This window comes from Bicyclus anynana, chromosome 7 (genome assembly GCF_947172395.1).
Source record: "Bicyclus anynana chromosome 7, ilBicAnyn1.1, whole genome shotgun sequence".
NCBI classification, from domain to species: Eukaryota; Metazoa; Arthropoda; class Insecta; order Lepidoptera; family Nymphalidae; genus Bicyclus; species Bicyclus anynana.
In genome coordinates this window covers 8,729,851-8,754,733 of record NC_069089.1, presented here as the reverse complement: position 1 = coordinate 8,754,733, position 24,883 = coordinate 8,729,851, and the positions used below count along the sequence as shown (strand labels likewise).

At 33.9% G+C, this 24,883-nt stretch overlaps 1 protein-coding gene across 1 annotated transcript in view; it reads right to left on the bottom strand.

The window, feature by feature from the left end:
• LOC112047136 (RYamide receptor) overlaps window positions 1-24,883 on the bottom strand; it is a 67,844-nt gene that overhangs the window by 35,574 nt on the left and 7,387 nt on the right. The window contains exon 2 of the mRNA XM_024084168.2: window positions 538-632. Coding sequence (XP_023939936.1) covers window positions 538-632 — 95 coding nt within the window. The remainder of the gene's footprint in view (window positions 1-537; window positions 633-24,883) is intronic.

The following is a 24,883-nucleotide window of genomic DNA, read 5'->3' as shown; positions in this document are numbered from 1 at the left end:
CAAAGCTTTTCAAATTATGCAATACTAGCGGATCCGGTCATGTTTCGCTTTGACTTATGTATGTGCGTAAATCCCTATCCTACTACTTCTACCCTACCCCTACCCTACAAATGTTCCATAAAAACTTCCACCCCCCATTTTAGGGAAGTGGGAGGTTAGAAGGAGACAAAAAGTAGCCTATGCACACCCATCCTTTTAACTATCTCCACTTATGAAATCATGTCAATTCGTCGCTCCTTTTTGCCGTGAAAGACGGACAAACAAACAGATAGACACAGACACACACATACACTTTCACATCTATACTAATCTATACTAATATTATAAAGCTGGAAAGTTTGTTTGTTTGATTGAACGCGCTAATCTCAGTAACTACTGGTCCGATTTGAAAAATTCTTTCAGTGTTAGATAGCCCATTTATCGAGAAAGGCTATAGGTTATATATTATTCCCATATTCCTACGGGAACGGGAACCACGCGGGTGAAACCGGGAACAGCTAGTTTGTAATACTTATATTAATATGGATAGTTACATACCAAATGCGTCACTAGTAACATTATGCCCCAAGTATTCGTTAATTGATGCATTTCTAGACCACTCCGGTTCGTCTTCTTGGGTGGAGCTCGTCGTACTGCAACAAAAAGACCTTCAGTCAAAGATTTTATAATAGAAATATGTCACTGTCACACAAAACAGAAGCGAACCTAGGCTTTGTCTTAATTTCATTGAGTCGCATAGTAAACAACGAAAGTTATTTAAATATATGATTAATGAATGATAATATTGTATACAAAGTCGAGTTGTGTGTTCAGGAACTATAATGGAAATAAATACAAAATTGTGCATGTGTGCACTTAGAGGATTAGCTAAATTCGGATCACTTTTTGCGGTTATTTTGTAAGCACGTTTTCGTAACATATCTATATTAAAATATTGTAACTGAAACAGTGTAAATTTTCATAACTAGGGCCGAAAGTGAACTCACGTTAGTTACACCATCTCTAAACGGACAAATATACTACGTACTATAGTAGTCTAAGATCTGACATTAAAAATATATACCCTCATCTGTTATTTATATATTTATAAGTGATAAGAAATAAATGATAGATAATGTCCACAAAGACACGTTGCAAATAGGTTGCCTAGTTAAATTGCGGCCAAACACATTTGTCAAACAACAACAAACACAAAATTTAGGAAATCATAAACTAGATATCAGGCAACCTAATACAGTTAAATTGAACATAAAATAAACTTTCATTTGAGACGACTAAATAATTGATGAGAGTATTTAAAAAAACATTACTTAACTGTTTATATCTGGCAAACCAACAGTGAAAGGTTGCCCTTCACTGTTGGTTTGCCTTTTTAAAATCTTTTTAATTATTTCATTTCTATAAACTAGTGTACGATTTTTTTAATTAACCATTGAGTATTGATAGTAAATAAATTGAAAAACAATAATCATTTAATACTATCCAGCCGCAATTTAACTATGTCAACCTGTGAGCAATATGTTATTGTGAATATTATCTATCATTTATTTCTCATTCTAATTGAATAGCAGATGAGGGTATACATTTCTATTCCGGATCTCGTACTATAGCCTACTTTAGTAGTCAAAAAGTTTTTATTATTTATCGCGAAGAAACATTGCGGAGTCCCGATGTATATCTAAGGTATGGTAGTCGGTTTAATTACAGGTAAACGGGCGCAAAGTTATGGCATAATTAGCAAAGTGATCCTCCGTTAGGCGATGATATTCTACATTACATATTTCAACTTATTATTACTATGCAAATGTTAAAGAAACCTATATTTTAGACGTCTTACTAGCTAAGTTAAAAATATAGAATTATCGAACGAATTCTACGACGCCTGAGTCTTTAGATATAATTGAGTGTATTTAATTTTTTATTTTTATAATATGTAGTTAATATACTAGTAATAGCTGTAAGTAGTTAATATATATAGGTAAGTAGTTTTAATATTATTGTAAAAGGAGGTTAGCGAAAGTGGGAGTCATACTCTGAAGTATCGTACACTCATATATTTATATTGATTAAAACTATTATTTTAAAAGATGCTTGTAAAAAAAATATTGAGATTTTACAGAACAGGAATCAAAAGAAAAAAGTGCATTTTATTAACAAAAAAAGTCTTCTGCAAAAACGCTTTGTCGTATTTATGAAGCAATCACATAGTTAGCGGTGGTGTTTTCCACGTTTATTTATAAATACCTACTAATGTAAGGTATATTGTTCCCCTGCTTTTTAAGACTGCTTACCATTTACTTATTTCTTAGTTTAATCACGTTATACAACTATTAATAGGTTTCCAATATGCACGCTACTTCTATCAGCTAGTCCCAAAATACATGCAATCTCGCCATTCTCCTTTTATAAAATTAAAATATATTTCAATATTAAATCAACTTAGAAATAAAAATAATATTGAATTAAAAAAAATTTGTTAGACCAGAGCAAGAAAATAATGAATTCGACATGTACCTTTTTGTATATTACAAGCGGAAAGGACTTACAAAAAGGTTGCCGATAAAAACAGAAAATAAAATGAATGAAATCTCTCAACAAACGGTTTCAGCGAGAAATATAAGAAGTCCCTTTATATTTGTTTTATTGTATCCGGGTATCGCAAAGAGTTCTCGCATGCCGAATAACTTCGCTACAAATTGCTAGCTTATTTATGTATCAGACATGCCGAACCTAATTCTTTGCAAACGGAAATATCTGTACAAAAGAGTACAAAGGAGATGGTCCAAAATTTTATGGAGCCCAGGATCAGTCATTAAAAAAAAAAAAGGCGGAAATACAAGAATTTTTTTTTTTTAACTATTTTTGATTACACAAATCTACGAATTTACTTTAATTCTTTCGAAATAATATCCATTCTCTCCCAACACTACTAATATACTACTAATATGGGTAATAATGGCGGATTGTTGAAGTTTTTAACGCATTAGTTGATTTGACGTTTGCTGTCAATTGTCATGTCATAGTTGCTTTAGGGGCGCCATCTTGATATAACTCAAATATTTAGGTTTTAATTTTACTTATTTATTTTTATTTAGTTAGAATTATTTACTTAAATAAGTATTATTATATCAGATTATGATAAAATCCTTGTATTTTTTAAATTTTAATGATACGGGGTACAAGAGTGGACTTGAAATGGACCATATCCTGTCCTCATATTAAACTCTGTACTTTTGTTAGCAGTTAAATTATCATAATTTTAGCGCTAATTCTATACTATGTTAGTTAAATTTTGATACAAAGTCGATTTATTTTTTTAAACAGTTATTTTCCTTATCTATTAGATAAGAATACCGCAATTCAGCTCGGAAAATTGCCGGCTCATAAATTGGAGTTCGTAAAGAAGATATGAACTTTTACAACTTTTTAAATTCCCTTAAAACTGTTGTCGCTACATACGGAAAACTTTGAATATCTATCATATTGAAAGATTTCCGTAAGTAAGATTTTTGTCAAAAGTGATAACTTGATTCAAATTCAAAATTCATTTATTTCAAGTAGGCTCAGTTTACAAGCACTTTTGACACGTCAGTTGACTATTTGTAAAGATTCTACCACCGGTTCGGAAGGCAGGTTCTGCTGAGAAGATACCGGCAAGAAACTCAACAGTTGCTCTTTTGGAAAAGTCATACAGTATTACAATTTACATTTGATAACAATTAAATTACAATTTCTTATAGTTTTATTTCCTGTGTGAAGGTGGAAGCTGATCCAATGGCCTCCAAGCACCTTTGTCGTTAAGGAACTCATCAATAGTGTAGTAACCTCGACTAAGTAAATGTTTTTTAACACATTGTTTAAAGTTGTGCATTGGCAGGTCCATCACAGTCTTGGGGATCTTGTTATAGAAGAGTACACCCAAACCCACAAAAGATTTTTTAACTCTTTGGAGACGATATGCAGAAATAACTAACTTATGCCCGTGTCTAGTAAGACGTGGGTTTAGATCTCCTTTTCGTTTGTACAAATTAATATTTTGTCTCACATAAACTATACTGTTATATATATACTGACAGGCTACTGTTAAAATGCCTATTTCTTTAAACTTTTGACGAAGGGACTCGCGTGATTTTAGTTGATATATTGCTCGAATTGCTCTTTTTTGAAGTACAAATATAGAATGTATATCAGCAGCCTTGCCCCACAACAAAATACCGTAAGACATTACGCTGTGAACGTACGCAAAATAAACAAGTCTAGCTGTATCAACATCAGTAAACTGTCTTATTTTTCTCACTGCAAAAGCAGCTGAGCTGAGTTTACCTGACAGTTTTTCTATATGAGCACCCCACTGAAGTTTAGAATCCAAGGTCACTCCCAGGAAAACTGTGGAATTCTCTATTTCTAGTGTTTCACCATTGATCATTATAGACTTATCTAATTTTATAACATTTGGTAATGAAAACTCAATACATTTAGTTTTCTTTGCATTTAAAAGTAAGTTGTTAACAGTGAACCAATGCGACACATGCGATATGGCACGGTTTACATCGTCGGAATTATCTTTACTTCTGTCACTCTTAAAAATTAGGGATGTGTCGTCAGCAAACAGTACTATCTCACAGATGCCGCTAACATGGTGTGGTAAATCGTTTATGTACACTAGGAATAGAAAAGGACCCAGAATTGAACCCTGTGGGACGCCCATTGTGTTAGAAAAACCGCGAGACTTTGAATCATTTATGCATACCTTTTGTGTTCTATCACTAAGATAAGAGGCGATGAGATCAAGTGCAACACTTTTTATGCCATAGTGGCTTAACTTAAGTAAAAGAATGTTATGGTCAACACAATCGAATGCTTTGGACAAATCACAAAATACACCAATAGCATTCTTAGCATTTTCCCATGCATCATATATATGTTTTAAAAGTTTAGCACCTGCATCAGTTGTACTGCGACCTTTAGTAAAACCATACTGTTCAGGGTGAAATAAATTATTTAAATTAAAATGACTTAAAAGTTGATTTAAAATGATTTTTTCAAAAACCTTACTAAGTGTTGGCAGTATTGTAATTGGTCTATAATTATTAACATCAGTTTTGTCACCTGATTTAAAAAGTGGTAACAGTTTGCCATGTTTCATTAGGTTCGGAAAGATACCCAAATTCACGCATTCATTAAAAATAATAGCTAAGTGGGGAGCAATGACATCAATGATGTTAGATATTACTTTCACTGACATGCCCCACATGTCTCCAGTTCTTTTTAATTTTAACAGTTTAAAAGTTTTTTTAATGTCTGATACAGTTATATGATGAAATTCAAAAAAGAACGTTGCACTCTTTAACATGGCCTCTTAATATCCTCTGGGCTTCCGTAGCAGAAGAGTCCAGTGAATCTGTTAACAAGATAGGAACATTCTGGAAAAAGTCTTCAAAGGCATTAACAACCTCGCTATCGGTGTTTATCTTTTTATCATTGACAATTAATTCAAAACTCATATCACGTGGTCTAATTTTGCCTGATTCTTTATTAATTAAGTTCCAGGTTGTTTGTACCTTGTTTTCAGATTTTATTATTCTATCTTTGATGTGTAATGATTTTGCAAGAATACAAACACGTTTGAAAATTTTTGAATAGTTTTTTACATGTTCTAAATATGTTCGCGTTTGATTATACTGTTTCTCCTCGTACAACTCGTACAATCTGTCTCTACTTTTGTAAATGCCTACAGTAGCGCATTCGCTAAACTTTAATTTTTGAGTAACATTAATACGTTTAAAGTTAAAAATTTTACAAAACTCTTTGTCTATTGTCTTGAACAGTGTACCAAATAGCCTGTCTGGGTGACTATTTTCAAATGAAAGACTTGGATTTTTTGAAGAAATTATGCTTTTAAATCGCTCTAATTTACCTTCAGTTATCGGCCTATACTTGATCCATTGGTTGCTATTGGATTTATTGTTTAAAATAGTTATTATTTGACCACTATGATCAGAGCCTAATTTATTTATTATCATCTTTTTTTCAATCACACAATTGTAAAATATATTATCCAGACATGTCCCTGAAGTAGCCGTTATCCTAGTAGGTTCATTAAAAGCATGAGTCAAATCAAAACATTTGAATAAGTTAAGAAATCTAACAGACTTTGAGTTTTCTGTTAGAATATCAACATTAAAATCGCCACAAATCAGTATTTGTTTGGAAGATGTGCACAAACGTCTCATTACATCCTCCATTACCTCTTCAAATTGATCAAAGTCAGCAGGAGGGGGTCGGTACACGCATACTATAACAATTCGTTCCAACTCCACACAAGATAGTTCAACAATGCATTCCACAGAAAGACTAACTTGCGAAGAACATTTTGACAGCAACTACATAAAAACTTTTTAAATAGTCTGTGGTCGTAAAATCTGTCAAGTGCAAGTGTCAAATGTGCCAACTTCAGCTGTAACGCGTTACGTTACCCTCCCCTTAGAAGTTATGACTTCAAAAATTTTACAGCTCTGAAGTGTACTTAAGACGTTGAACTTTTGTTTTTTGCCAATGTTTATAGTCATAGAATAGTTTACTAAAGGACACCGGAACTGTAATGTAAATCCTGTCTACGAGAATAATCGTAAAAACGTTCTACGTAAATCGTAAAACGTTAACATTATCGACGATAGAAATAACGTTAAATAACGCGTGAGAGGCACAATAATGTAGGTTATTTTCTACGTTTGTCGAAATATTTTCCTTTGCCTTTGTAGGTAAATAAATAAACTTTTCTTTGTTTATATATCTGTAAGAATATGCAATGTGTTTATACAAAAAATAAAATACTTTTAAACATAATATAACCTTTGAGTTCTGGCGTAATTGTAAATTTTTTTCAAAGGTCTCTGTCATAGCCACATATATTCGTCTGAATTTAAGTTTTAAGTTCAACCCTACAAACCCTATTTTTATATGTATATATGCATGTATCTATATATATTTTAGACACTATACGGTTTAGCTGAGTTAGAGATATTTGGTTATGGGCGTGTAGAGTTAGCTCACCATGAGATCTGATAACTTGTTTACAGTGCAAGCAATGTGCATTCGCATTACTTTACATGAAAATGTTTTTGGTGGGATAGTATTTACTAGAACTATAACTAACTATTGCTCTGATTGCGAGTAATTTACTATTGCCCGTGGGTTTGAAATAATAATCAAACGCCGGCCGCATTATTACGAAGTCGGGATCGAGTATGTTTGAATCTTTACGTATTAGAAAAAGAGCCTGCAATAGCCAGATATACCACATTTTATGAAGGCTGCAAGTTTCAGCCATTCAACCATACTATCATATCCAATTATGGAGTTTGAACCGTGGTGGGAAGATAGTAGGTTTCAAGGGTCTAAATCCTCAATTTATTAACAAGTATTAAACGTACTTTTTTGACATTTTCTACGTTATGTCTCTAGTCGGCAGACCCTTAGCTTTGTGGCAATCTTTCCTTAGAGAACCTTTAAAGTCATCTAAAAATATTTTTAACGCTGTTTTTAAAAGAGTTGCCCCGAGCAGTGACCGGTGATTGGCGGTATGGGCCATGATTTCTCTTATTATGCCTAAGAAAATATTAAATAATAATACGCAATATACATACAGCTCCATATAAAATCTTGAAAACTCCCACTTTTCAAAGCCACCACAGTCCAAATTCCTTAATTGGCTTAGCAGGAATACCAAAGCAGCCTTCATAAAATGAGGTATGTCTATCATTATTCTAAGTATCGAGTAATTATCAAAATTCAAAATTTTAAGTTGTTCAACAGCACATGCCAGGGAGGGACGCAAATACTCGTACTTCATTGCATATGCTTTTGAATAACTGAATTACTGAAATATCTTACTTTAAGCAAAAGGCAAAACACTTAAAGCTGGGATAGACTAGCGGAAGTTTGCGTGTGCACACTTTAAATCTTCAACTTTTTGTCTAGCAGAACATAGATAAATTATTTATTAAGCTAGAGCCATTAGCGCTTATTGTCTTAGGTGTGATTTTATTTTGTTTAGACACGTGCACCAGATATGATGGACCTTTATTCCTATCCCATCTGTTTAGACGAAGTAATCAATCGCAGCATAAAACACGTACTACCTACTTGTTTGTGTTTAATGATGCAAAGCCGGTGTTCATTAGGGCTAAACTCATCATTGCTGATTTTATTATTATACGTCGTAACCATGTCTCATACATCATCATCAATTATTAGCCTATTTTAATCGCCAAATTCAGCGCCAGGTCTCCCCTTATAGGAGAGGGGATATGAGCTAAGATCTACCACGATTCTTTAACGATTACTATCAGATGTATATTATAATAAGCGACGGCTTAACTGGCTCTCCGAACCAGTGGCGTGCACTTCATAGATGCATAAACACACTGCATACCCTGAGAATTTATGACGAACCTGTATTCTGTACCTGTAACGACTAGACCAACGCGGCAATCACATAATTTCTATACTAACACCTAGTAGCGGACAGCCGAGACTTAGTCCGCCCTTAAAACTCCTTAATCCGGCCCTCTTGCAAAATCCGTTCTTAGAGAAAGTCTACTAGTATAGCTACCTTCGTGCCAAATTTTATCTTTGTATATTGAATGGTTTTCGAGATTCGTCATGAGTGATCTTTCACATTTATTATTAAGATTGGAAGTAAAGATTGTGATATTCTAATAAACCGACTTGGAAAATTCTTTCACCATTAAAAATCTACTAATAATAATATAGATAATTGTTATTGTCATAGACTACATTCTATCCCCGTATTCTCACGGGAACGGAAACTACATGGGTGATACCGCAAGGCGGCGGCTAGTTTGTAATAAAACTAAAAGGATGGTATACCTATCCATTGGGCCATACCACTATTTTTTCTTCTATTACGATAGATGCTTGGGCAATGAAATTAGATAAAATGCCGCGTGACTATTCTTTTATACGGCGCCGCAATCATGTAAATTAGTTTGTGTCACGCATTTTTTTTTAGCAAATTGCGAACATCACGAATTCTTACTTCCTTCAAACATTGTGTCAAGCAAACTATTATATTTAGCCCAGGATCCGTGGAACATTTTACAATTATTACTATCAAGTTAATTTTCCGTTAGTAGCTTCATCTTTATTTACGAAAATTCTTGATTCTGGTAGCTAATTGGGTTACCAGGTAATAAACATTTCTGAGCATCAGAACGAGATAACATGCCGCGAAATTTGTAGGACATTGTAGCTGTTAAGTTGTATAACTATTAATTAAGTAACAGTAAAAAACATCTGATTAGTAGCAACTTTTGGTAAACTCCCCTCCTCCCAACTTGTACCATAACGAGGTTATTGAAAGTTGTGTTATTAAAAATATTTAATTAATAGTTATTCAACTTAACAACTACAATGTTCTACAAATTGCGTGGTGCAATAGCTCGTTCCAACGGTCTGAAAATTTTTATTACCTGGTACCCATAACTGGTATAACCCAGTTAGCTACCAGAATCAAGAATTTTCGTAAATAAAAAAGTTGAGCGTCTCATGAAGATGAAGCTACTCACGAAAAAAGTAACTTGATAGTAGGTAATCAATTTTCAAAATGTTCCACGGATCCTGGGTTAATTAGGTCATACATAAAAATGACATTAAAAAAAATAAAGTTTAAAAACTATAACCCGACTACGTAAAAAGGGGTCTAAAAAGAACGAAACAAGAAAATATTTCAGATTGAAATAGAGAAATGCATAGGAACAAAAATGGTCACGGTAGAGCCGTGGTCAGGAAGCTCCACAGTGATAACTTAAAATTGCTGCCTTATGCGTGAAAGGGAAAGCCATACATAGTGACGCCGTAACGCCGTACGCGTTACGTTACGAAGCGACTTACATACTCTCCAATAATATGTTATCAATTCAAAACATTATAATATTGTGAATATTATCAGTTTGACAATATTTACTAGTAATAGAGATAATATTGTGATAGAGCTCTGAGATATCCTACCGCTATGTTTATTTCTGCTGACAAGCAGCATTGCTACGTTATGTTCTAAAGTGTTACCGGGAAATTGGGTTTTTCACTTAAAATTAGTTGGGCCATTTGCATATTCTAAACTAAACTAAACTATCCATCAAACAAAAAATCATAACTCGTGTATCCTGCTTCTGTACCATACTTTTTCTGTGTTATTATTTGTTTTTCTTTTTATGTTTCGGTGTGCGTAAATAAATAACTTTTAAACAAATATCAATTTAAAGTATAGGGGTTTTAGGGTTAGATAAACTACTAAAATTAGTTCGCATAACAAAAACAATGCTAGACAAATGCTTATTTTTAAATGTTTATTTAGCTTACATCTCTCATGTACATTTTTTATATGCAAATTTATCTGCTGTAAATATTTACACATATTTTACCACTCCTGGGCGTGATGCCTGTAATGTGTAGTCGAGACAAGTGTATACTTAATTAATAACACAAATAAACTTAATATTTCATAACTAAACCAAGAACACAATCATGTGACTATCGCAAGTGTAATACAGTCATGAAACAAAAATGAGGAAATTAAATAGAACTAGGTAACTAACTCTGCGGAAGTTCGTGATTGACAAATTTATTTTGCTTATTACATACCATAAATCTTGTTCGCTTGCTTACTATTTTGATAATTTCGTTATGTGTTGAGTACGAGTCTGTTCTCAGAATGATAGGGGTTAGGCAAATAGTTCACCACGCTGGCCTGATGTGGACACTTAAAGAATTAAGAAAATTCTCAAGTGTCCTCATGTTTTCCTTCACCGTTTGAGACACGTGATATATAATTTCTTAAAATGCACATAACTGAAAAGTTGGAGGTGCATGTCCTGGATCGGATTTGAACCTACAACCTCCGGAATCAGAGGCAGAGGTCATATCCAGTGGACAATCACGTCTCTGTTTCGCAAATGATATCTATATATGAGTATATACGTGAAACGAACACTTTCAGTATATTTTCATGAAAATTGCGGATTAACGTGACGTTAAAGTTTATAGGGAGAAGAAGTGCATAAAGCTTTTGTTTATAATTAACGTGATTTGATTTGATTTTGATTTTCAGAAGTCATTTGTTATGTGTCCACTCTGTTACACGGTTGTAAAACATGCATACCTACAAGTAAGCATTCAACTATAGAATTATAATCGTAAATCTATGCATTCAACAGACTATAAGCCTTCCAGATTTGGTTGTACAGGAAAATGCTAAAAGTTACTTACTTGGGACTTTATTACCAAACACTGAAATTGATAGTCCAAGACAGATAACTCATGTACCTACACCATAATGCGAAGAAAGCTTGGCTTAGGTATTTGGGCACATGCAAAGAAAAGCCTAGTTTTCATTTAGAAAACTAATATTAAAAGGTAATATATTGGGCAAAAGAGCACCAGACAGTAAAAGACTACAATTAAGATTCGACGATATAATATAGCCCAGTGGATATGACCTCTGCCTTCGATTCAGAGGGCGTTTCACAACATTAACACACATGGTTATCAAAAATTGACAATAATTACGTACTATAATACAGATTTACTTTTGTTTAAAATGATCGAATTTCGATTACTAGGTGTTTACTAGTAGGTTTTTTATAACTCTTAATCGCTTTCTTACTATTTTATTTTCGATGAATCTGTGAGATTAATCCGATATCGAAGTACTTTCTGAAGATATTGCCTTGGAAATATATTTTAAACTTTGTAATTGACTATTGTTAATTATATTGTAATTAACAATAGTCAATTGTAAACTCGATTGCTGTACTCTCTATTGTGGTTTTACATATTAACCGATGCCTGCAACTTTGTATGCGTTACTTTAGAATTTTTACCACGCAAGAGAATAGGACAAGAGCAGTGATAGCCCAGTGGATATGACCTCTGCCTCCGAATCCGGACGAAGTGGGTTCGAATCCGGTCCGGGTATGCACCTCCAACTTTTCAATTGTGTTCATTTTAAGAAATTAAATACCACATGTCTCAAACGCTGAAGGAAAAACATCGTGAGGAAATCTGCATAACAAAGAATTTTCTTAGTTCTCTGAATGTGTGAAGTCGGCCAATTGGGCCAGCGTGGTGGACTATTGGCCTAACCCCTCTCATTCTGAGAGGAGACTCGAGTTCAGCAGTAAGCCGATGGGTTGATAAAGATAAGATAAGAAAAAGAGAGAATAGGTACTTTAACGGGATTAAAATGTAGCCTAAGACTAATTCCAGATTATAATTCATCTTTATGCCAGATTTCATCAAAATCCGTCCAGAAGTTTGCGTGATTAAGTTACAAGCCCCCCTTTATTTTTTTTTTATAAAATTGCCTATACTCGTATAACATTCACATTGTAGTGGAAACTACTTAATGTTTTTTTCTACTAATCATCTACATTTTCTTCTAAACTGATTTCTAGTTTTGTTCATATTTCCATGACTGCTAAAAAGTTGCTGAAAAGAGCACTCGTGATTCAGAATATAAATGTTAAACTGCTTATTTGTTCGCTTGGGAAGTTCGCCAAAAAAACAGTAAATCAACTGTTTTTAAAAGCCCATTAAAATGTAGTTCTTGTTAAAACAATGTTAGATTTTATTACATTATCTCGTCAGAGGCCATAATAATATCATGTAGGCGGTTATAAAAATAAGCGGTCGCCGAATTGTGTTATTACTAAGTATAATACGAAACTTTCATACCGTCAGGTTTTTTAATTAACAAAACAAAACGGTAAATTAATTAAAAAAAAAAAAAATTACTTCAGCAATCTAAGAAGAGAGCTGTGATAGCCCAGTGGATATGACCTCTGCCTCCGATTCCGGATGGTGTGGGTTCGAATTCGGTCCGGGGTATGCAACTCCAACTTTTCAGCTGTGTGCATTTTTAAAAAATTAAATATCACGTGTCTCAAACGGTGAAGGAAAAATATCGTGAGGAAACCTGCATACCAGAGAATTTTCTTAATTCTCTGCGTGTGTAAAGTCTGCTAATCCGCATTGACCCAGGGTGGTGAACTGTTTGCCCAACCCGTCTCTTTCTGAGAGGAGACTCAAGCTCAGCAGAGAGCCGAATATGAGTTGATAATGATGATGAATCTAAGAAGACAAACCGCGGTCATTCGGGTCATTCTTATTCACATTACAAATTCCTTAGGTTTAATAGATAATAACCACTGAACAGATGAAATTAATTCGCCAAAGACCCTCGTCGACTTTCAAACATTTTGAGTTATGACTGAGAGATAACTTTCTGACATGCCGTTTAATTACTGACTTTGATTAACGGGTAAAATTTAGGGATTCTCCACTGCATCTTGTCATATAATAGTCAATCAATCAATCAATCAAATAGTTGTTATAAATGATGATAGACCAAAAAAAGAGGTAGATAGGTTACATAAACCACATTTGATGTTTACAACTGGCATACAAAAATTATTTCAGCGAAGTTGTCAACACCGCGATGACAGTGCGGCGGCTGAGCTCAGGTTTGCTAATTAGCATAGTTTTAGCGTGCTACTTGCGGTCCGCGTATAACCTATCTACCTCTTTTTTCTTCTAACATCATTGATTGTTATACATGGGGCTTTACTGATCCATATCTATAGGAGGTAGAGAAACCGAGTTTCACATAACTAACATAGAAGTATAAATTGAAATGCAAAAAGAAGAGCTGTAAAGTTTAGTTTCAAAATTAAGTAACTTTTATAAATACTCATATTATAGGTAAGTTTTACTACTGCATCGATTTTGAAATTTTTTTTACCAATAGAAGTTTAGTGCAAGTTATTTGTCAGCACAGTATCATTACTTATCCCCATTTTCCACTAGAAACGAGTGAAATAACGGGTGAAACCGCGGGATATCTGCTAGTAATATATTATAAAACCGCAAGTATAACCAGTTACATATACAACAATAGATTTTCTAGTTTATATACTCTGAATGAATGAAAAATTCTTTCAGCGATAGATAGCTCATTTATCGAGGAAGGCTATATAGGCTATATATTATCCCTGTATTCTTACGACAACGGGAACCACGCTAGTAAAACCGCGCGGCGTCAGCTAGTTTTAAATAAAAATCATATTTCGTTCGATGTGTAAGCACAGTAGATTTGTGTAAGTGTGTAAATAAAATAACTTAAGTTCAACAGGGCGAATTAAAATGTCCAGATTGTCTGTTAAGATTGTGGGGATGCGGTAAAAAGGTGCCCTTATTTCACGCTTCAACGATCTCGCCCTTTGTTTATTAGCTATCTTCGCTATAAAAGTTTTTGGACCGTTAAAAATAACGCGTTTCCTATAATGTGCTTGTAATAAAATCATGCTTCGAGTTAATTATATACCGATCGTTGGGAAGTTTATTTTAAACAATCAGAATTAGAAATTATAAAAAGAAATTGCTTGTTTTAAATAGTAGTCATTTGTTTCGAGAAAAAAAGGAAATTGGAAAAAAAATAAGGATTTCCAGGATTAAATTGGTAATTTTATAGATTTTCTATTATAGTACCTGTTATATTATACTAGGGACTAGTTCGCGCTTTTCCCATGCGTTTGGAGGATCTTCATACTAACTTTTATCTCCTATATAACTTTATACCTTAGAGGTAAAAGATTTAGATCAACTTCCATCCTCAACTAAAAACCGAGTAAAATTAACTCCTAATTTTTTTAACTGACATCAAGATAAGGCTCAAAAGAAAGTTTGACTCATTTTGTTTTGTTTTATTTTTATAATGTCAAAGTACGTATTTATAAGTACTTACTTAGTTCTTAAAGTACTTTACTTTTTTCTTTTCTACTTTTTTGTGTAAAAGATGCCTACATATATCTAAACATTTATCATGTTTATAAGTTTAGTCATTTGAAAAATAATACTTTTATTAATATAAGCTTTAACAGTAGTATATTCTTTAAATATTTTCTTAGGGGTAGAAAAAGAGCTTTAATTAATTTTACACAGTATTATTACTCGTAATTAAGAACATAATTATAATTAAAACCATTCTCCTGGGATGGCACTAATTAGCATTACATTCTCGTCTTCATAGTATTATATTTTACTCAAAATGTTTTTTAAATCACTTGAACAGTTTGCATGGATACATATTGCTCCCACAAACTTCCTGACATTAATTCTACGTGTAAAGTTCTAAGCTGTCAGTCTAGTTTTGATTGAAGACTTGGGTTTGTTCTTTAGGTCTAAGATCCCAAATTTCCAAGTAAGGTCGACCTTGACCCAACTTAAACAGTTGGGTGAAGGTCGACGGATGAAAATTATATTTTATCAAATACCTTATTTAAGTAAATATTTTTGTATTTACATAATGAGATCCTAACTACAGGATCTTTTAGTATTTGCAGGATCACAAAAGGTGAGAAAGAAAAACCATAGTTACAAAATTTTGAAGCGTCTGTTGAAGTCGGTTGTTTTTTAATTTTTTCTTTATATACAAGTTTTTTTATAGACAAGGTAAATAACGTTACATAAAATAATAATATTAAAGATGACATATAAATAATATGATAATGACATATAAGAAATTAAATATCACGTGTCTCAAACGGTGAAGGAAATAATCGTGAGGATTTTTGCATACCAGAGAATTTTCTTAATTCTCTGCGTGTGTGAAGTCTGCCGATCCGCATTGGGCCAGCGTGGTAGATTATTGTCCTAACTCCTCTCATTCTCAGAGGAGACTCGAGCTCAACAGTAAGTCGAATATGGGTTAATAACGAATACGGCTCCTGTTCCTGTCCACGTGGAAATAAAGTCTATGACACTTAAAATGTTGTTGCTTTCTATTGGTGAAAAAATTAAAAAATATGGTTCTATTCTAATAAAAAACCATTGGTGATTAAATTATACGATGAATAGACGTGACAGGAAAACTGTTTCATTCAACGTCAAAAACATTTACAGTAAGTAATTGTATCAAAGGCGGGGAACTTGATCAAATTACCTACAACTTAAACGTTTCCGTCATTAACGCTGCTAAATGACTTGACAAACTTTGAGAATCACTGTTTAATTGCTGTGTTAAATTCAAATTTAGAGCGAGTTGGTTCTTTGCAAGGGAAGTCCCTGTTTACCGAGATACTTTTCATGCTATTTCGGGAAACAGCACTCATAAATTTTTAGTAAAGTTTATTATGTTTTTAAACTGAAATAAACATGTTTCGCTCGCAAACATCCGATAGTTATTTAACAATTTTCTCATAAATTATTATTAATTTACGATATTATTGATTTACGAGTATGTTGTTCTTTAAGAAATATAGCAACAGCCTTTCTTTTATTTTTTTACTTTCCATTTCAAATTTCAGCCAAATCGCTTCAGGAGTATCGGCGTTAAAGAGTAACAAACATCCAAACATCCATACAAACTTTCACGTTTATAATATTAGTTTTACTAGCAGACGTCTCGCGGTTTTACCTACGTAGTTCCCATTTACGTGGGAATACGGGGATAAAATAAAGCATATGACAACACATACACAGACTACAAATAACGTTCTATTGGTAAAAGATTTTTTAAAATCAGTTCTATGGATCTATTACCTACCAACAACCTCAAAAAATTCAATTTATAATATTAGTAAAAATTAACGATACAATCTTCATCCAACCTTATAAATCTAAGAATCCACTAAGTCACAAAAGGCGGTAACAATAGGCATAACATAAATCTCGAGAGTTACAAATTAGGTTGACTCTAAGTTTGTTAACCGAAAGCTAACGGATAAAGAGAGACTCGAAAGTCAAATAAGGTAATAAAATATAGCACATGACATTAACAAATAACGTGGCCTTCTATTGGTAAAATAATTTTTCAAATTTTATTTTCAAATTACCCCATACCTGTATAGATTAACGATACAATCTTTATTCAACCTTTTGAATCTAAGCAATCGAGTGATTCACAAAAGGCGGTAACAATAGGCATAACATAAATCCCGAGAGTCACAAATTAGGTTGACTCTAAGTTTGTTAACCGAAAGCTAACAGATAAAGGGAGACTCGAAAGTCAAATAACGCTTAATCAATCTACATATAGATATTCCCGTACCTTAAAATAAATGGTTGTAACTAGCAATATAAATTGTAGAGAATGGAGGCAATTTTAAGTTGTAAATGCTCAATTGTTTCTTTTGAGTTTTATAGCCTGGCAAAAAGAGTAGAAATTAATATAGGCGCCACTATCGCCAATATAGCAACACGAAGAAGATAAACGTAGGTAACCATAACAACATAACCTACAAAGCCGACAGAATAATCACTTTTGACAGCATATACCCTTGTACCGACTCGTAAATGTATGATATACACTAATCACTAACAACTGACAAGTTGAATAGTGTTGAATGAGGAAAAATTCGATTTCTACACTTTTTTGCTAAGCTGTAGTTAATTTAACTGGGAAAATTATTTAGCAGGCACCGCTTCATTTTTTCAAAGCTGTTTTATGAAGTCAGGTGTCTACCCTACGGTTTTTTGAATCAATTTATATTCCAATTTGCCTATCTAATTTCTAATATAGAAATATTTAACATGTATAGAATGTTGTTATGACATGAAACATTTACTCGTAAATGGGTAAGGTAAATTAGAACCTGTGACATTGATTGATTACCATTTAGGTAGATAATTTGCTTCTTAACTTGAAAAAAAATAACGACTCACGGTACGCAAATATCGATTAACGGTGAATATTTTTCGGATACAACCGTAGGCATTTGTTTAATATCAATCTTTTTTTTTTCTAAAGAATACTTGTCATATATTTTTTTTAATACGACCAATATTCCTCTCCAATTAGTCGGAAAAGATGAGTATTAGGAGTGGGTACGACAATAGATCAACGGGGCGGTGATGACTCCGACCGCTCTTACCGTTGAGCAATTGAGGCTATTAATTTAATTAACTATTAATTAGTTATTCAGATAACAAGCTTCGAATCCTAGGTCGGGCTATATGAGATACTGTTATCTTTTTATCCAAGAAATTTTCAGTTAAATTCTCAGTCCGAAGTTGGGAAGCTGGTGGTGTTACGTCCCCGTGCTTCGGAGAGCACGTTAAGTCCTCGGTACCGGAGAGGAGGGAGGTTTGTAGTAGTACATTTAAATAGGCCGATAATTATGTAGTGTTTTAGTATTTAATAGAGTCGTCGTTATCAACCCTTATTCAGCTCACTGCTGAGCTCGAGTCTTCTCTCAGAATGAGAGGGGTTAGGCCAATAATCTACCACGCTGACCAAAAGCGGATTGGCAGACTACACACACGCAGAGAATTAAGAAAATATTTAATTTCTTAAAATGCACACAACTGAAAAGTTGGAGGAGCATGCCCCGGATCGGATTCGATTCCTCCGGAATCGGAGGCAGAGATCATATCCACTGGGCTATCACGGCTTTATATAGCTGACTTATATCAAATTTATTATAAACAGTATTAATTTTATAAAGAACGTGTAATAAGGATTCGGAATGAAATCCGATATTTAAGTTAGTGATTTCTTAAAAAACTCAAATTAAAAATTGTGACGTCACAATGTTACTTGATTGCCATCAAGTAACATTGTGACGTCACAACAAGGGTTTACGTGATACAGGTAGGTAGGTCATGATAAAGGTAAAATATTGACCAACATGGCACGTAGGGTCAAAAAAAAATTTAAAAATTAAAATTTTTATGTATTCAGGTCTCAAAAAATATGATAACTTTGTTTCAATTTAGTAGAACGATAATGAAAAATTCAAGATATTTAAAAAAAATCTCAACTAGCCTATTATAATACGAGTAATTAAGGCGCTGTAGACGATTATTATAAACTAGCTGATGCCGCGCGGTTTCACCCGCGTGGTGCTTGTTCCCGAAGGAATTCAGGGATAATACATAACCTATAGCCTTCCTCAATAAATGGCCTATCTAACACTGAAAGAATTTATCAAATCGGGCCAGTAGTTCCTGAGATTAGCGCGTTCAAGCAAACAAACAATCTCTTCAGCTTTATAATATTAGTATAGTATGTGATTATGTCAACCAACGAAGTTGTAAATGATTTATTAGCAGTGCTAGCGGACGTCCCCCGGTTTCACCCCGTAGTTCTCATTTCCGTGGGTATACGGGGATAAAATCATGGTATATTTTCATTGGTGAAGGATTTTTAAATATCTGCAGCTTTTCTTAAAACGTAACAAAGAAAGAAACTCATTTATTATACGATATAGTTAGGACTAGCAGACGTCTGCGATCTCGTCCGCGTGAAATTCAGGTTTTCAGAAATCCCACGGGAACTATGTATTTTCCGCGATAAAAGTACCAGAATGTTACTCAATAACCTCCTCTATCTCTACAGTTTCAGTCGTTCCAGAGTCATTAGCCCAGTCCAACAGTAACAGACAAATTTTTTTAAAAAACTTGTATCGTTTTCGTACCATGTAAATAACTATAAGAACTTGAAAAAATACAATTATTTTGAAATCATAAACATTTCAATATTATTTATATGTACTTATTGATGTACAAAATTATAATTTGAACCATAAAATTTAAAACGCTTGCCTTATGTTTTGTGGTTTAAATTATAATTAATTGTTTACTTCGGCGAAAATAGCTTGTCATAATTCATGATGCCGGAGTATTATGAAAAACTTGGTCAACGTAATATTTTACAAGAATTTCTGTTTTAAAATATACATCTAAGCTAACAACAAATCTGACAAAGTTTTTTAGAAATTAATTGCCTGCTACTGAGCTTGGACTTACTTAAATTTTATATTATTATTTAAGTAATCATATTAATGGTTAGACCAATTATTAGCTTTGAGAATAGTACAAACAAGCTTGATAACTCTTATTTTATAAGAGTACATAATCTCGAATATGATTTTTAACCACCGACGTAAAAAGTAGTGGTAGTGTAAGTTTGACGTGTCTATCCGTGTATTTGTCTTTGGTATCGTAGGTACTAAACTATTCTTACTTACAACTTGGGTTTCGAAAAAAGAAGTAGTAAGCAAGCAAGCATTCGAGATCTGGTTATTCAGGAGGATGTTTAAGACTTCTTGAAATGCCTTCACACCAAACAGACAGAGGAACTGTCAAACTGAACTTCTTTGGACACCTACAGAGAGGAGCTCAATTTTCGTTACTAAGATTATTCTTGGAAAGAAAGAAATGGACAAGAGGAGAAGGTAAGCATCCGGTCGTCAAAAGGAAAAATGGACGACATTAGAGAGTGTACCAGACTCGACTACCAACAACTGAACGCGTTATGGAAGTCAGGAAATCTCTTTTGTGAAAATGGCACCACGTGAAGATTATGACGACTATTCACAATTTGGTATGATATAGCTACAGACTATAGTGACGCAATATCATAGATACTTTAAAACGATGGTTGATTGATAGATTCCGAGAATATGTTTTTCAAGCGTCATTCGCTTTGCAATGTTTTATTGATGATTGCATTGCAAACATCGTCGTTTTAGCCGAATTTGCTGACAAGGATGCGAATACAATGTCATACGACCATCTTTTTTTTTAGCAACACACACTTTCAATTTTTAAATTAAGCATTTCTGTAACCTCCGTTGTAGTAAAGAAAAAGAAAGCTGGATCTCTTAATTAATAAAATATAATTTGCAGATAACTATACCTAAAATGCTCAGTATTGATAGAATTAAGTACGTTTTTAAATAGTTTCATATGTTCCACTTTTAGTTGATCAATGGATATGACCGCTAACTAATCAATAACATTAAAGAAAACTTATATTGCTTATATACTTTTAATCTGTGAATATATTATATATCTTGATGTTTTATGAGATTTTCTCATACATAGGTTTGATTGAGGATAGGTAGACTAAGTTCTATATTAGAGTTAAAAAAAAAAAATTAAAAGAAACATGCATATTAAGTCACCAACCTTTGCCTGTATGCAGAAATAAAGAATATGCAGCCAAAGAACCTTTTAAAAGTTTTCCGTTTTCCTCAGTTTTATGAACAAAAAAGTATCTGCAAATAAATCATGAAGGCTTTAGCTAATGAAAATAAAATGTCAATGCTTTACTATCATCATAATATAGATAAGCGAGAAGCATATTTATTTTGGTAGGCACTAAATTCGTGAACGTCATAACATGTATTTGATTCATACACCAAAAAATAACATTTATATTGAACCAAGTTTACCTACCGCGAACGCAAAAATACTTTTTCGAGCTTTTAGTGAAACGTGCGTCATGTGTACGTATTACCTATTTACTTAAATTGTTGGCTTATATTAATCGATATTACCTATTAATATAAATGCGAAAGTAAACCTGCCTGTATTTTACCTTTTCACGGTTAAAACGCTGAACCGATTTAGATGGATTTCGGCACAATGGCTAAAAATTTATTTTTTTGGGGTTCCCTCAATACATGTAAGGTGAGAAATGATTTTTCTTCTCGTCTACCCCTTAGTGTGGGATATTGTTGGAATACGAGGATTATGCATAGCATGTCCTTCCTCGATAAATGGGCTACCTAACACTCAAAGAATTTTTCAAATCGGACCAGTAGTTCCTGGGATTAGGGCGTTCAATCAATCAAACAAAGAAACAAACTCTTCAGCTTTATAATATTAGTATAGATTATCTGAAACTCTGTCGCAACACTTACAAAAAATTTTTTTTATTTTTTTTATTTATTAAATATCATAGTATAGGAGAGCCGTGATAGCCCACTGGATATGACCTCTGCCTCCGATTCCCGAAGGCGTAGGTTCGAATCCGGTCCGGGGCATGCACCTCCAACTTTTCAGTTATGTGCATTTTAAGAAATGAAATACCACGTGTCTCAAACGGTAAAGGAAAACATCGTGAGGAAACCTGCACACCAGAGAATTTTCTTAATACTCTGCGTGTGTGAAGTCTGCCAATCCGCATTGGGCCAGCGTGGTGGACTATTGGCCTAACTCCTCTCATTCTAAGAGGAGACTTCAGGTTAGCAGTGAGCCGCATATGGGTTGATAATAATGATGATGATGATGATAGTATAGGATACTGTAATAATTAGAACATCAGATATTTTATAGACGAATTTTTCTATATGTATATCTTGTTTTATACTTCGTTATGTTTGGTTACCCAAAGATAACAACTCTTAGTTAGCTCTAGATAAAGAATCGTACCGTGGAATTGGGGCAAAAATAATTACCTAAGATTGATTACATTAGATATCACTTCATTACCTTAAAATGTGTTCAATATTATATATCCATGTATCTACATAGATAAACGCTTAATTCTTTTCGCTTCATTAGTTTTAGTATTACCTAGTTGCTCTTCGTAAAAAAGCTCGTCCAGGGAAAGACTGAGAGTGACTTGTGAGTCCTGTAGGCTCTTTAATAGGACCTCAGCGGCGTCACCGGGGTTTTGGGCGAGCGCAGTAGAATTGCCTGATGGGTTCCGAAGGCAGAAGAAGAAGATATGGGCCGAACGACTCTCTATGGGCGTCTCTTTCGAGACTCGGATCTCGACTTAAAGGGCCGTTCTGGAAGGGTGTGTTGGCCTGAGCCCAATGATCCTGAGATCAATCCGGGCGCCCTGACATCGAGAGTTAAAAAAAGAAAAAATGTCCCAAGACACATAGAAGTGATAACTTAAACCTGCTGTCGTATGCATGAGAAAAAGGGAAGCCAGAGTGTCGCCGTAACGTGCTACGTTACGCATCGGCATAAGAAGTTATACTTAAAAAACCCACGTCCGGGTGACGTCAGATATAGGGGCGAAGACATTGTGTAGCTTGTGTTTGTGTTGCCTGGGAAGTAACAACACTGCTGTGTTCCGACCTAAAGAGCTTGGTTGTTGGCGTAATTACAGACACAAGAGGATGAACGCCTATGCCTCTATAAAACACAGGACTAGCACGCCCTTTGTATGCCGGCTTTATTCAAACTTTCAAAAGGTACACACACATACATTATTAAAGGTTGTATGTGCATGTGTATTGTGTATGACTTGCTGGATAAGATTGACTGTAACTAAAGGAAATTAATTCGTCAGCTGAATAAGAGTACCTACCTAACTATTCGCCTACTCCATTTTAGGAATAAGGTAAACAATCATGACTTGCTTTCTAATTGTGAACAAACAAAATACATATCTAATACACTGAAATCAATTTAGGTAAGTAGGTATCCACCTTAATTCTTCCGAGCAGGTGTGTTGTAGGGTTGCAGTTATATTTGTACGTAGAAATTACTTTCAAATAACCATTGTTATTAGGCTTATTGTTGGCTTGCTACAAAAATTTATAAAGTGAAATGTCAAGCGTTCAGTTTTAATCAGAAATTCTATGTGAAATAATAGCGAAATATACGAATAAAGCAGAAATTATATTGTGTTATTTTATTCACCATGTCAAACCATTTGGTTTTTTTTCTGTGTAAACATTAGGAGACTCAAGACCGTGTTGTTTGGAAGAAGAAGAAGAAGAAGTGGAAGAGGCCTATGTCCAGCAGTGGACGTCCATCGGCTGTTAATGATAATGATGAAATATATAACAGCGAAATGTCACGAAATATTGAAAACCGCTCGACGTATCGACGTAGAAAGATGAAAAGGTAGGGAGGGAGGTAGTTTATAGTTATTAGACATCCGCTAGTACCCCGAAGACGAGTAGCACAAACGCACTAATATGCTACGAAAAATAATGATTCGGAAACGAGAGAAAAACAGGAGAAAAAGGTACGCGAGGAATGATAACTGATCGGTAGACTCGAAAAAATTTGACGGCCTCCGTGGCGCAGTGGTATGCGCGGTGGATTTACAAGACGGAGGTGCTGGGTTCGATCCCCGGCTGGGCAGATTAAGATTTTCTTAATTTGTCCAGGTCTGGCTGGTGGGAGACTTCGGCCGTGGCTAGTTACCACCCTACCGGCAAAGACGTACCGCCAAGCGATTAAGCGTTCCGGTACGATGCCGTGTAGAAACCGATTCTCTTCCTTCTCCTAACAAGTTAGCCCGCTTCCAACTTAGACTGCATCATCATTTACCATCAGGTAAGATTGTAGTCAAGGGCTAACTTGTAAAGAATAAAAAAAAATAATAATGCTGCGCGTTTCCGTGCTGACTGAGGAATTGGAAGACGTCAAAATACAAAATTCATAATTCAAAATTTATTTATTTCAATTAGGCTTAATTTACCAGCACTTTTGAAACGTCAAGTTATGTCATGATTTAATCTAATGGTGGTAAGTAAAGTCGAAAATTAATAATTAAAATTACGAGGGTTCCAAGTTATATGTATAGAAGTCCGTAGGGATTTTTTCCTACCGGCGAAAAAAAAAATTACAGTAGGTGTAATGAAAACTAGAGTATTACAAAATACCTATAAAAATAACAATATATTCATAGTATATATCACAGTGTCAGGCGATATCCTCTTAAATATTAATAGTCAAGTTACTTATTTATAGCAGAGTCCTTTATTTGTTCTTGAAACTTTACAAGTCAAAGGTCTTTGTTAAGATTAAAAGCAGTTTCGAATTAAACAGATCGCCGGACTATGAATACAAATATAAGTGCTTTTGTCTCTCTGTATATTGTCTTTCTATCTACATTATATTATTTTTTTATGAAATTTTAATGTCATTTCGAAAAATAAACATCAGGTATTTTGATGACATCGGTATATGAACAAGTTATAAATGAAAATTTTGAAAATCTCCCAACAGATAGATTAGACACAGATAGAATAGACAGTTAGATTTAGCTAGAAAAACTATTTTTATGCTAGCCTATGTCTGCATATGTGTTAATTAAGGGTATAAA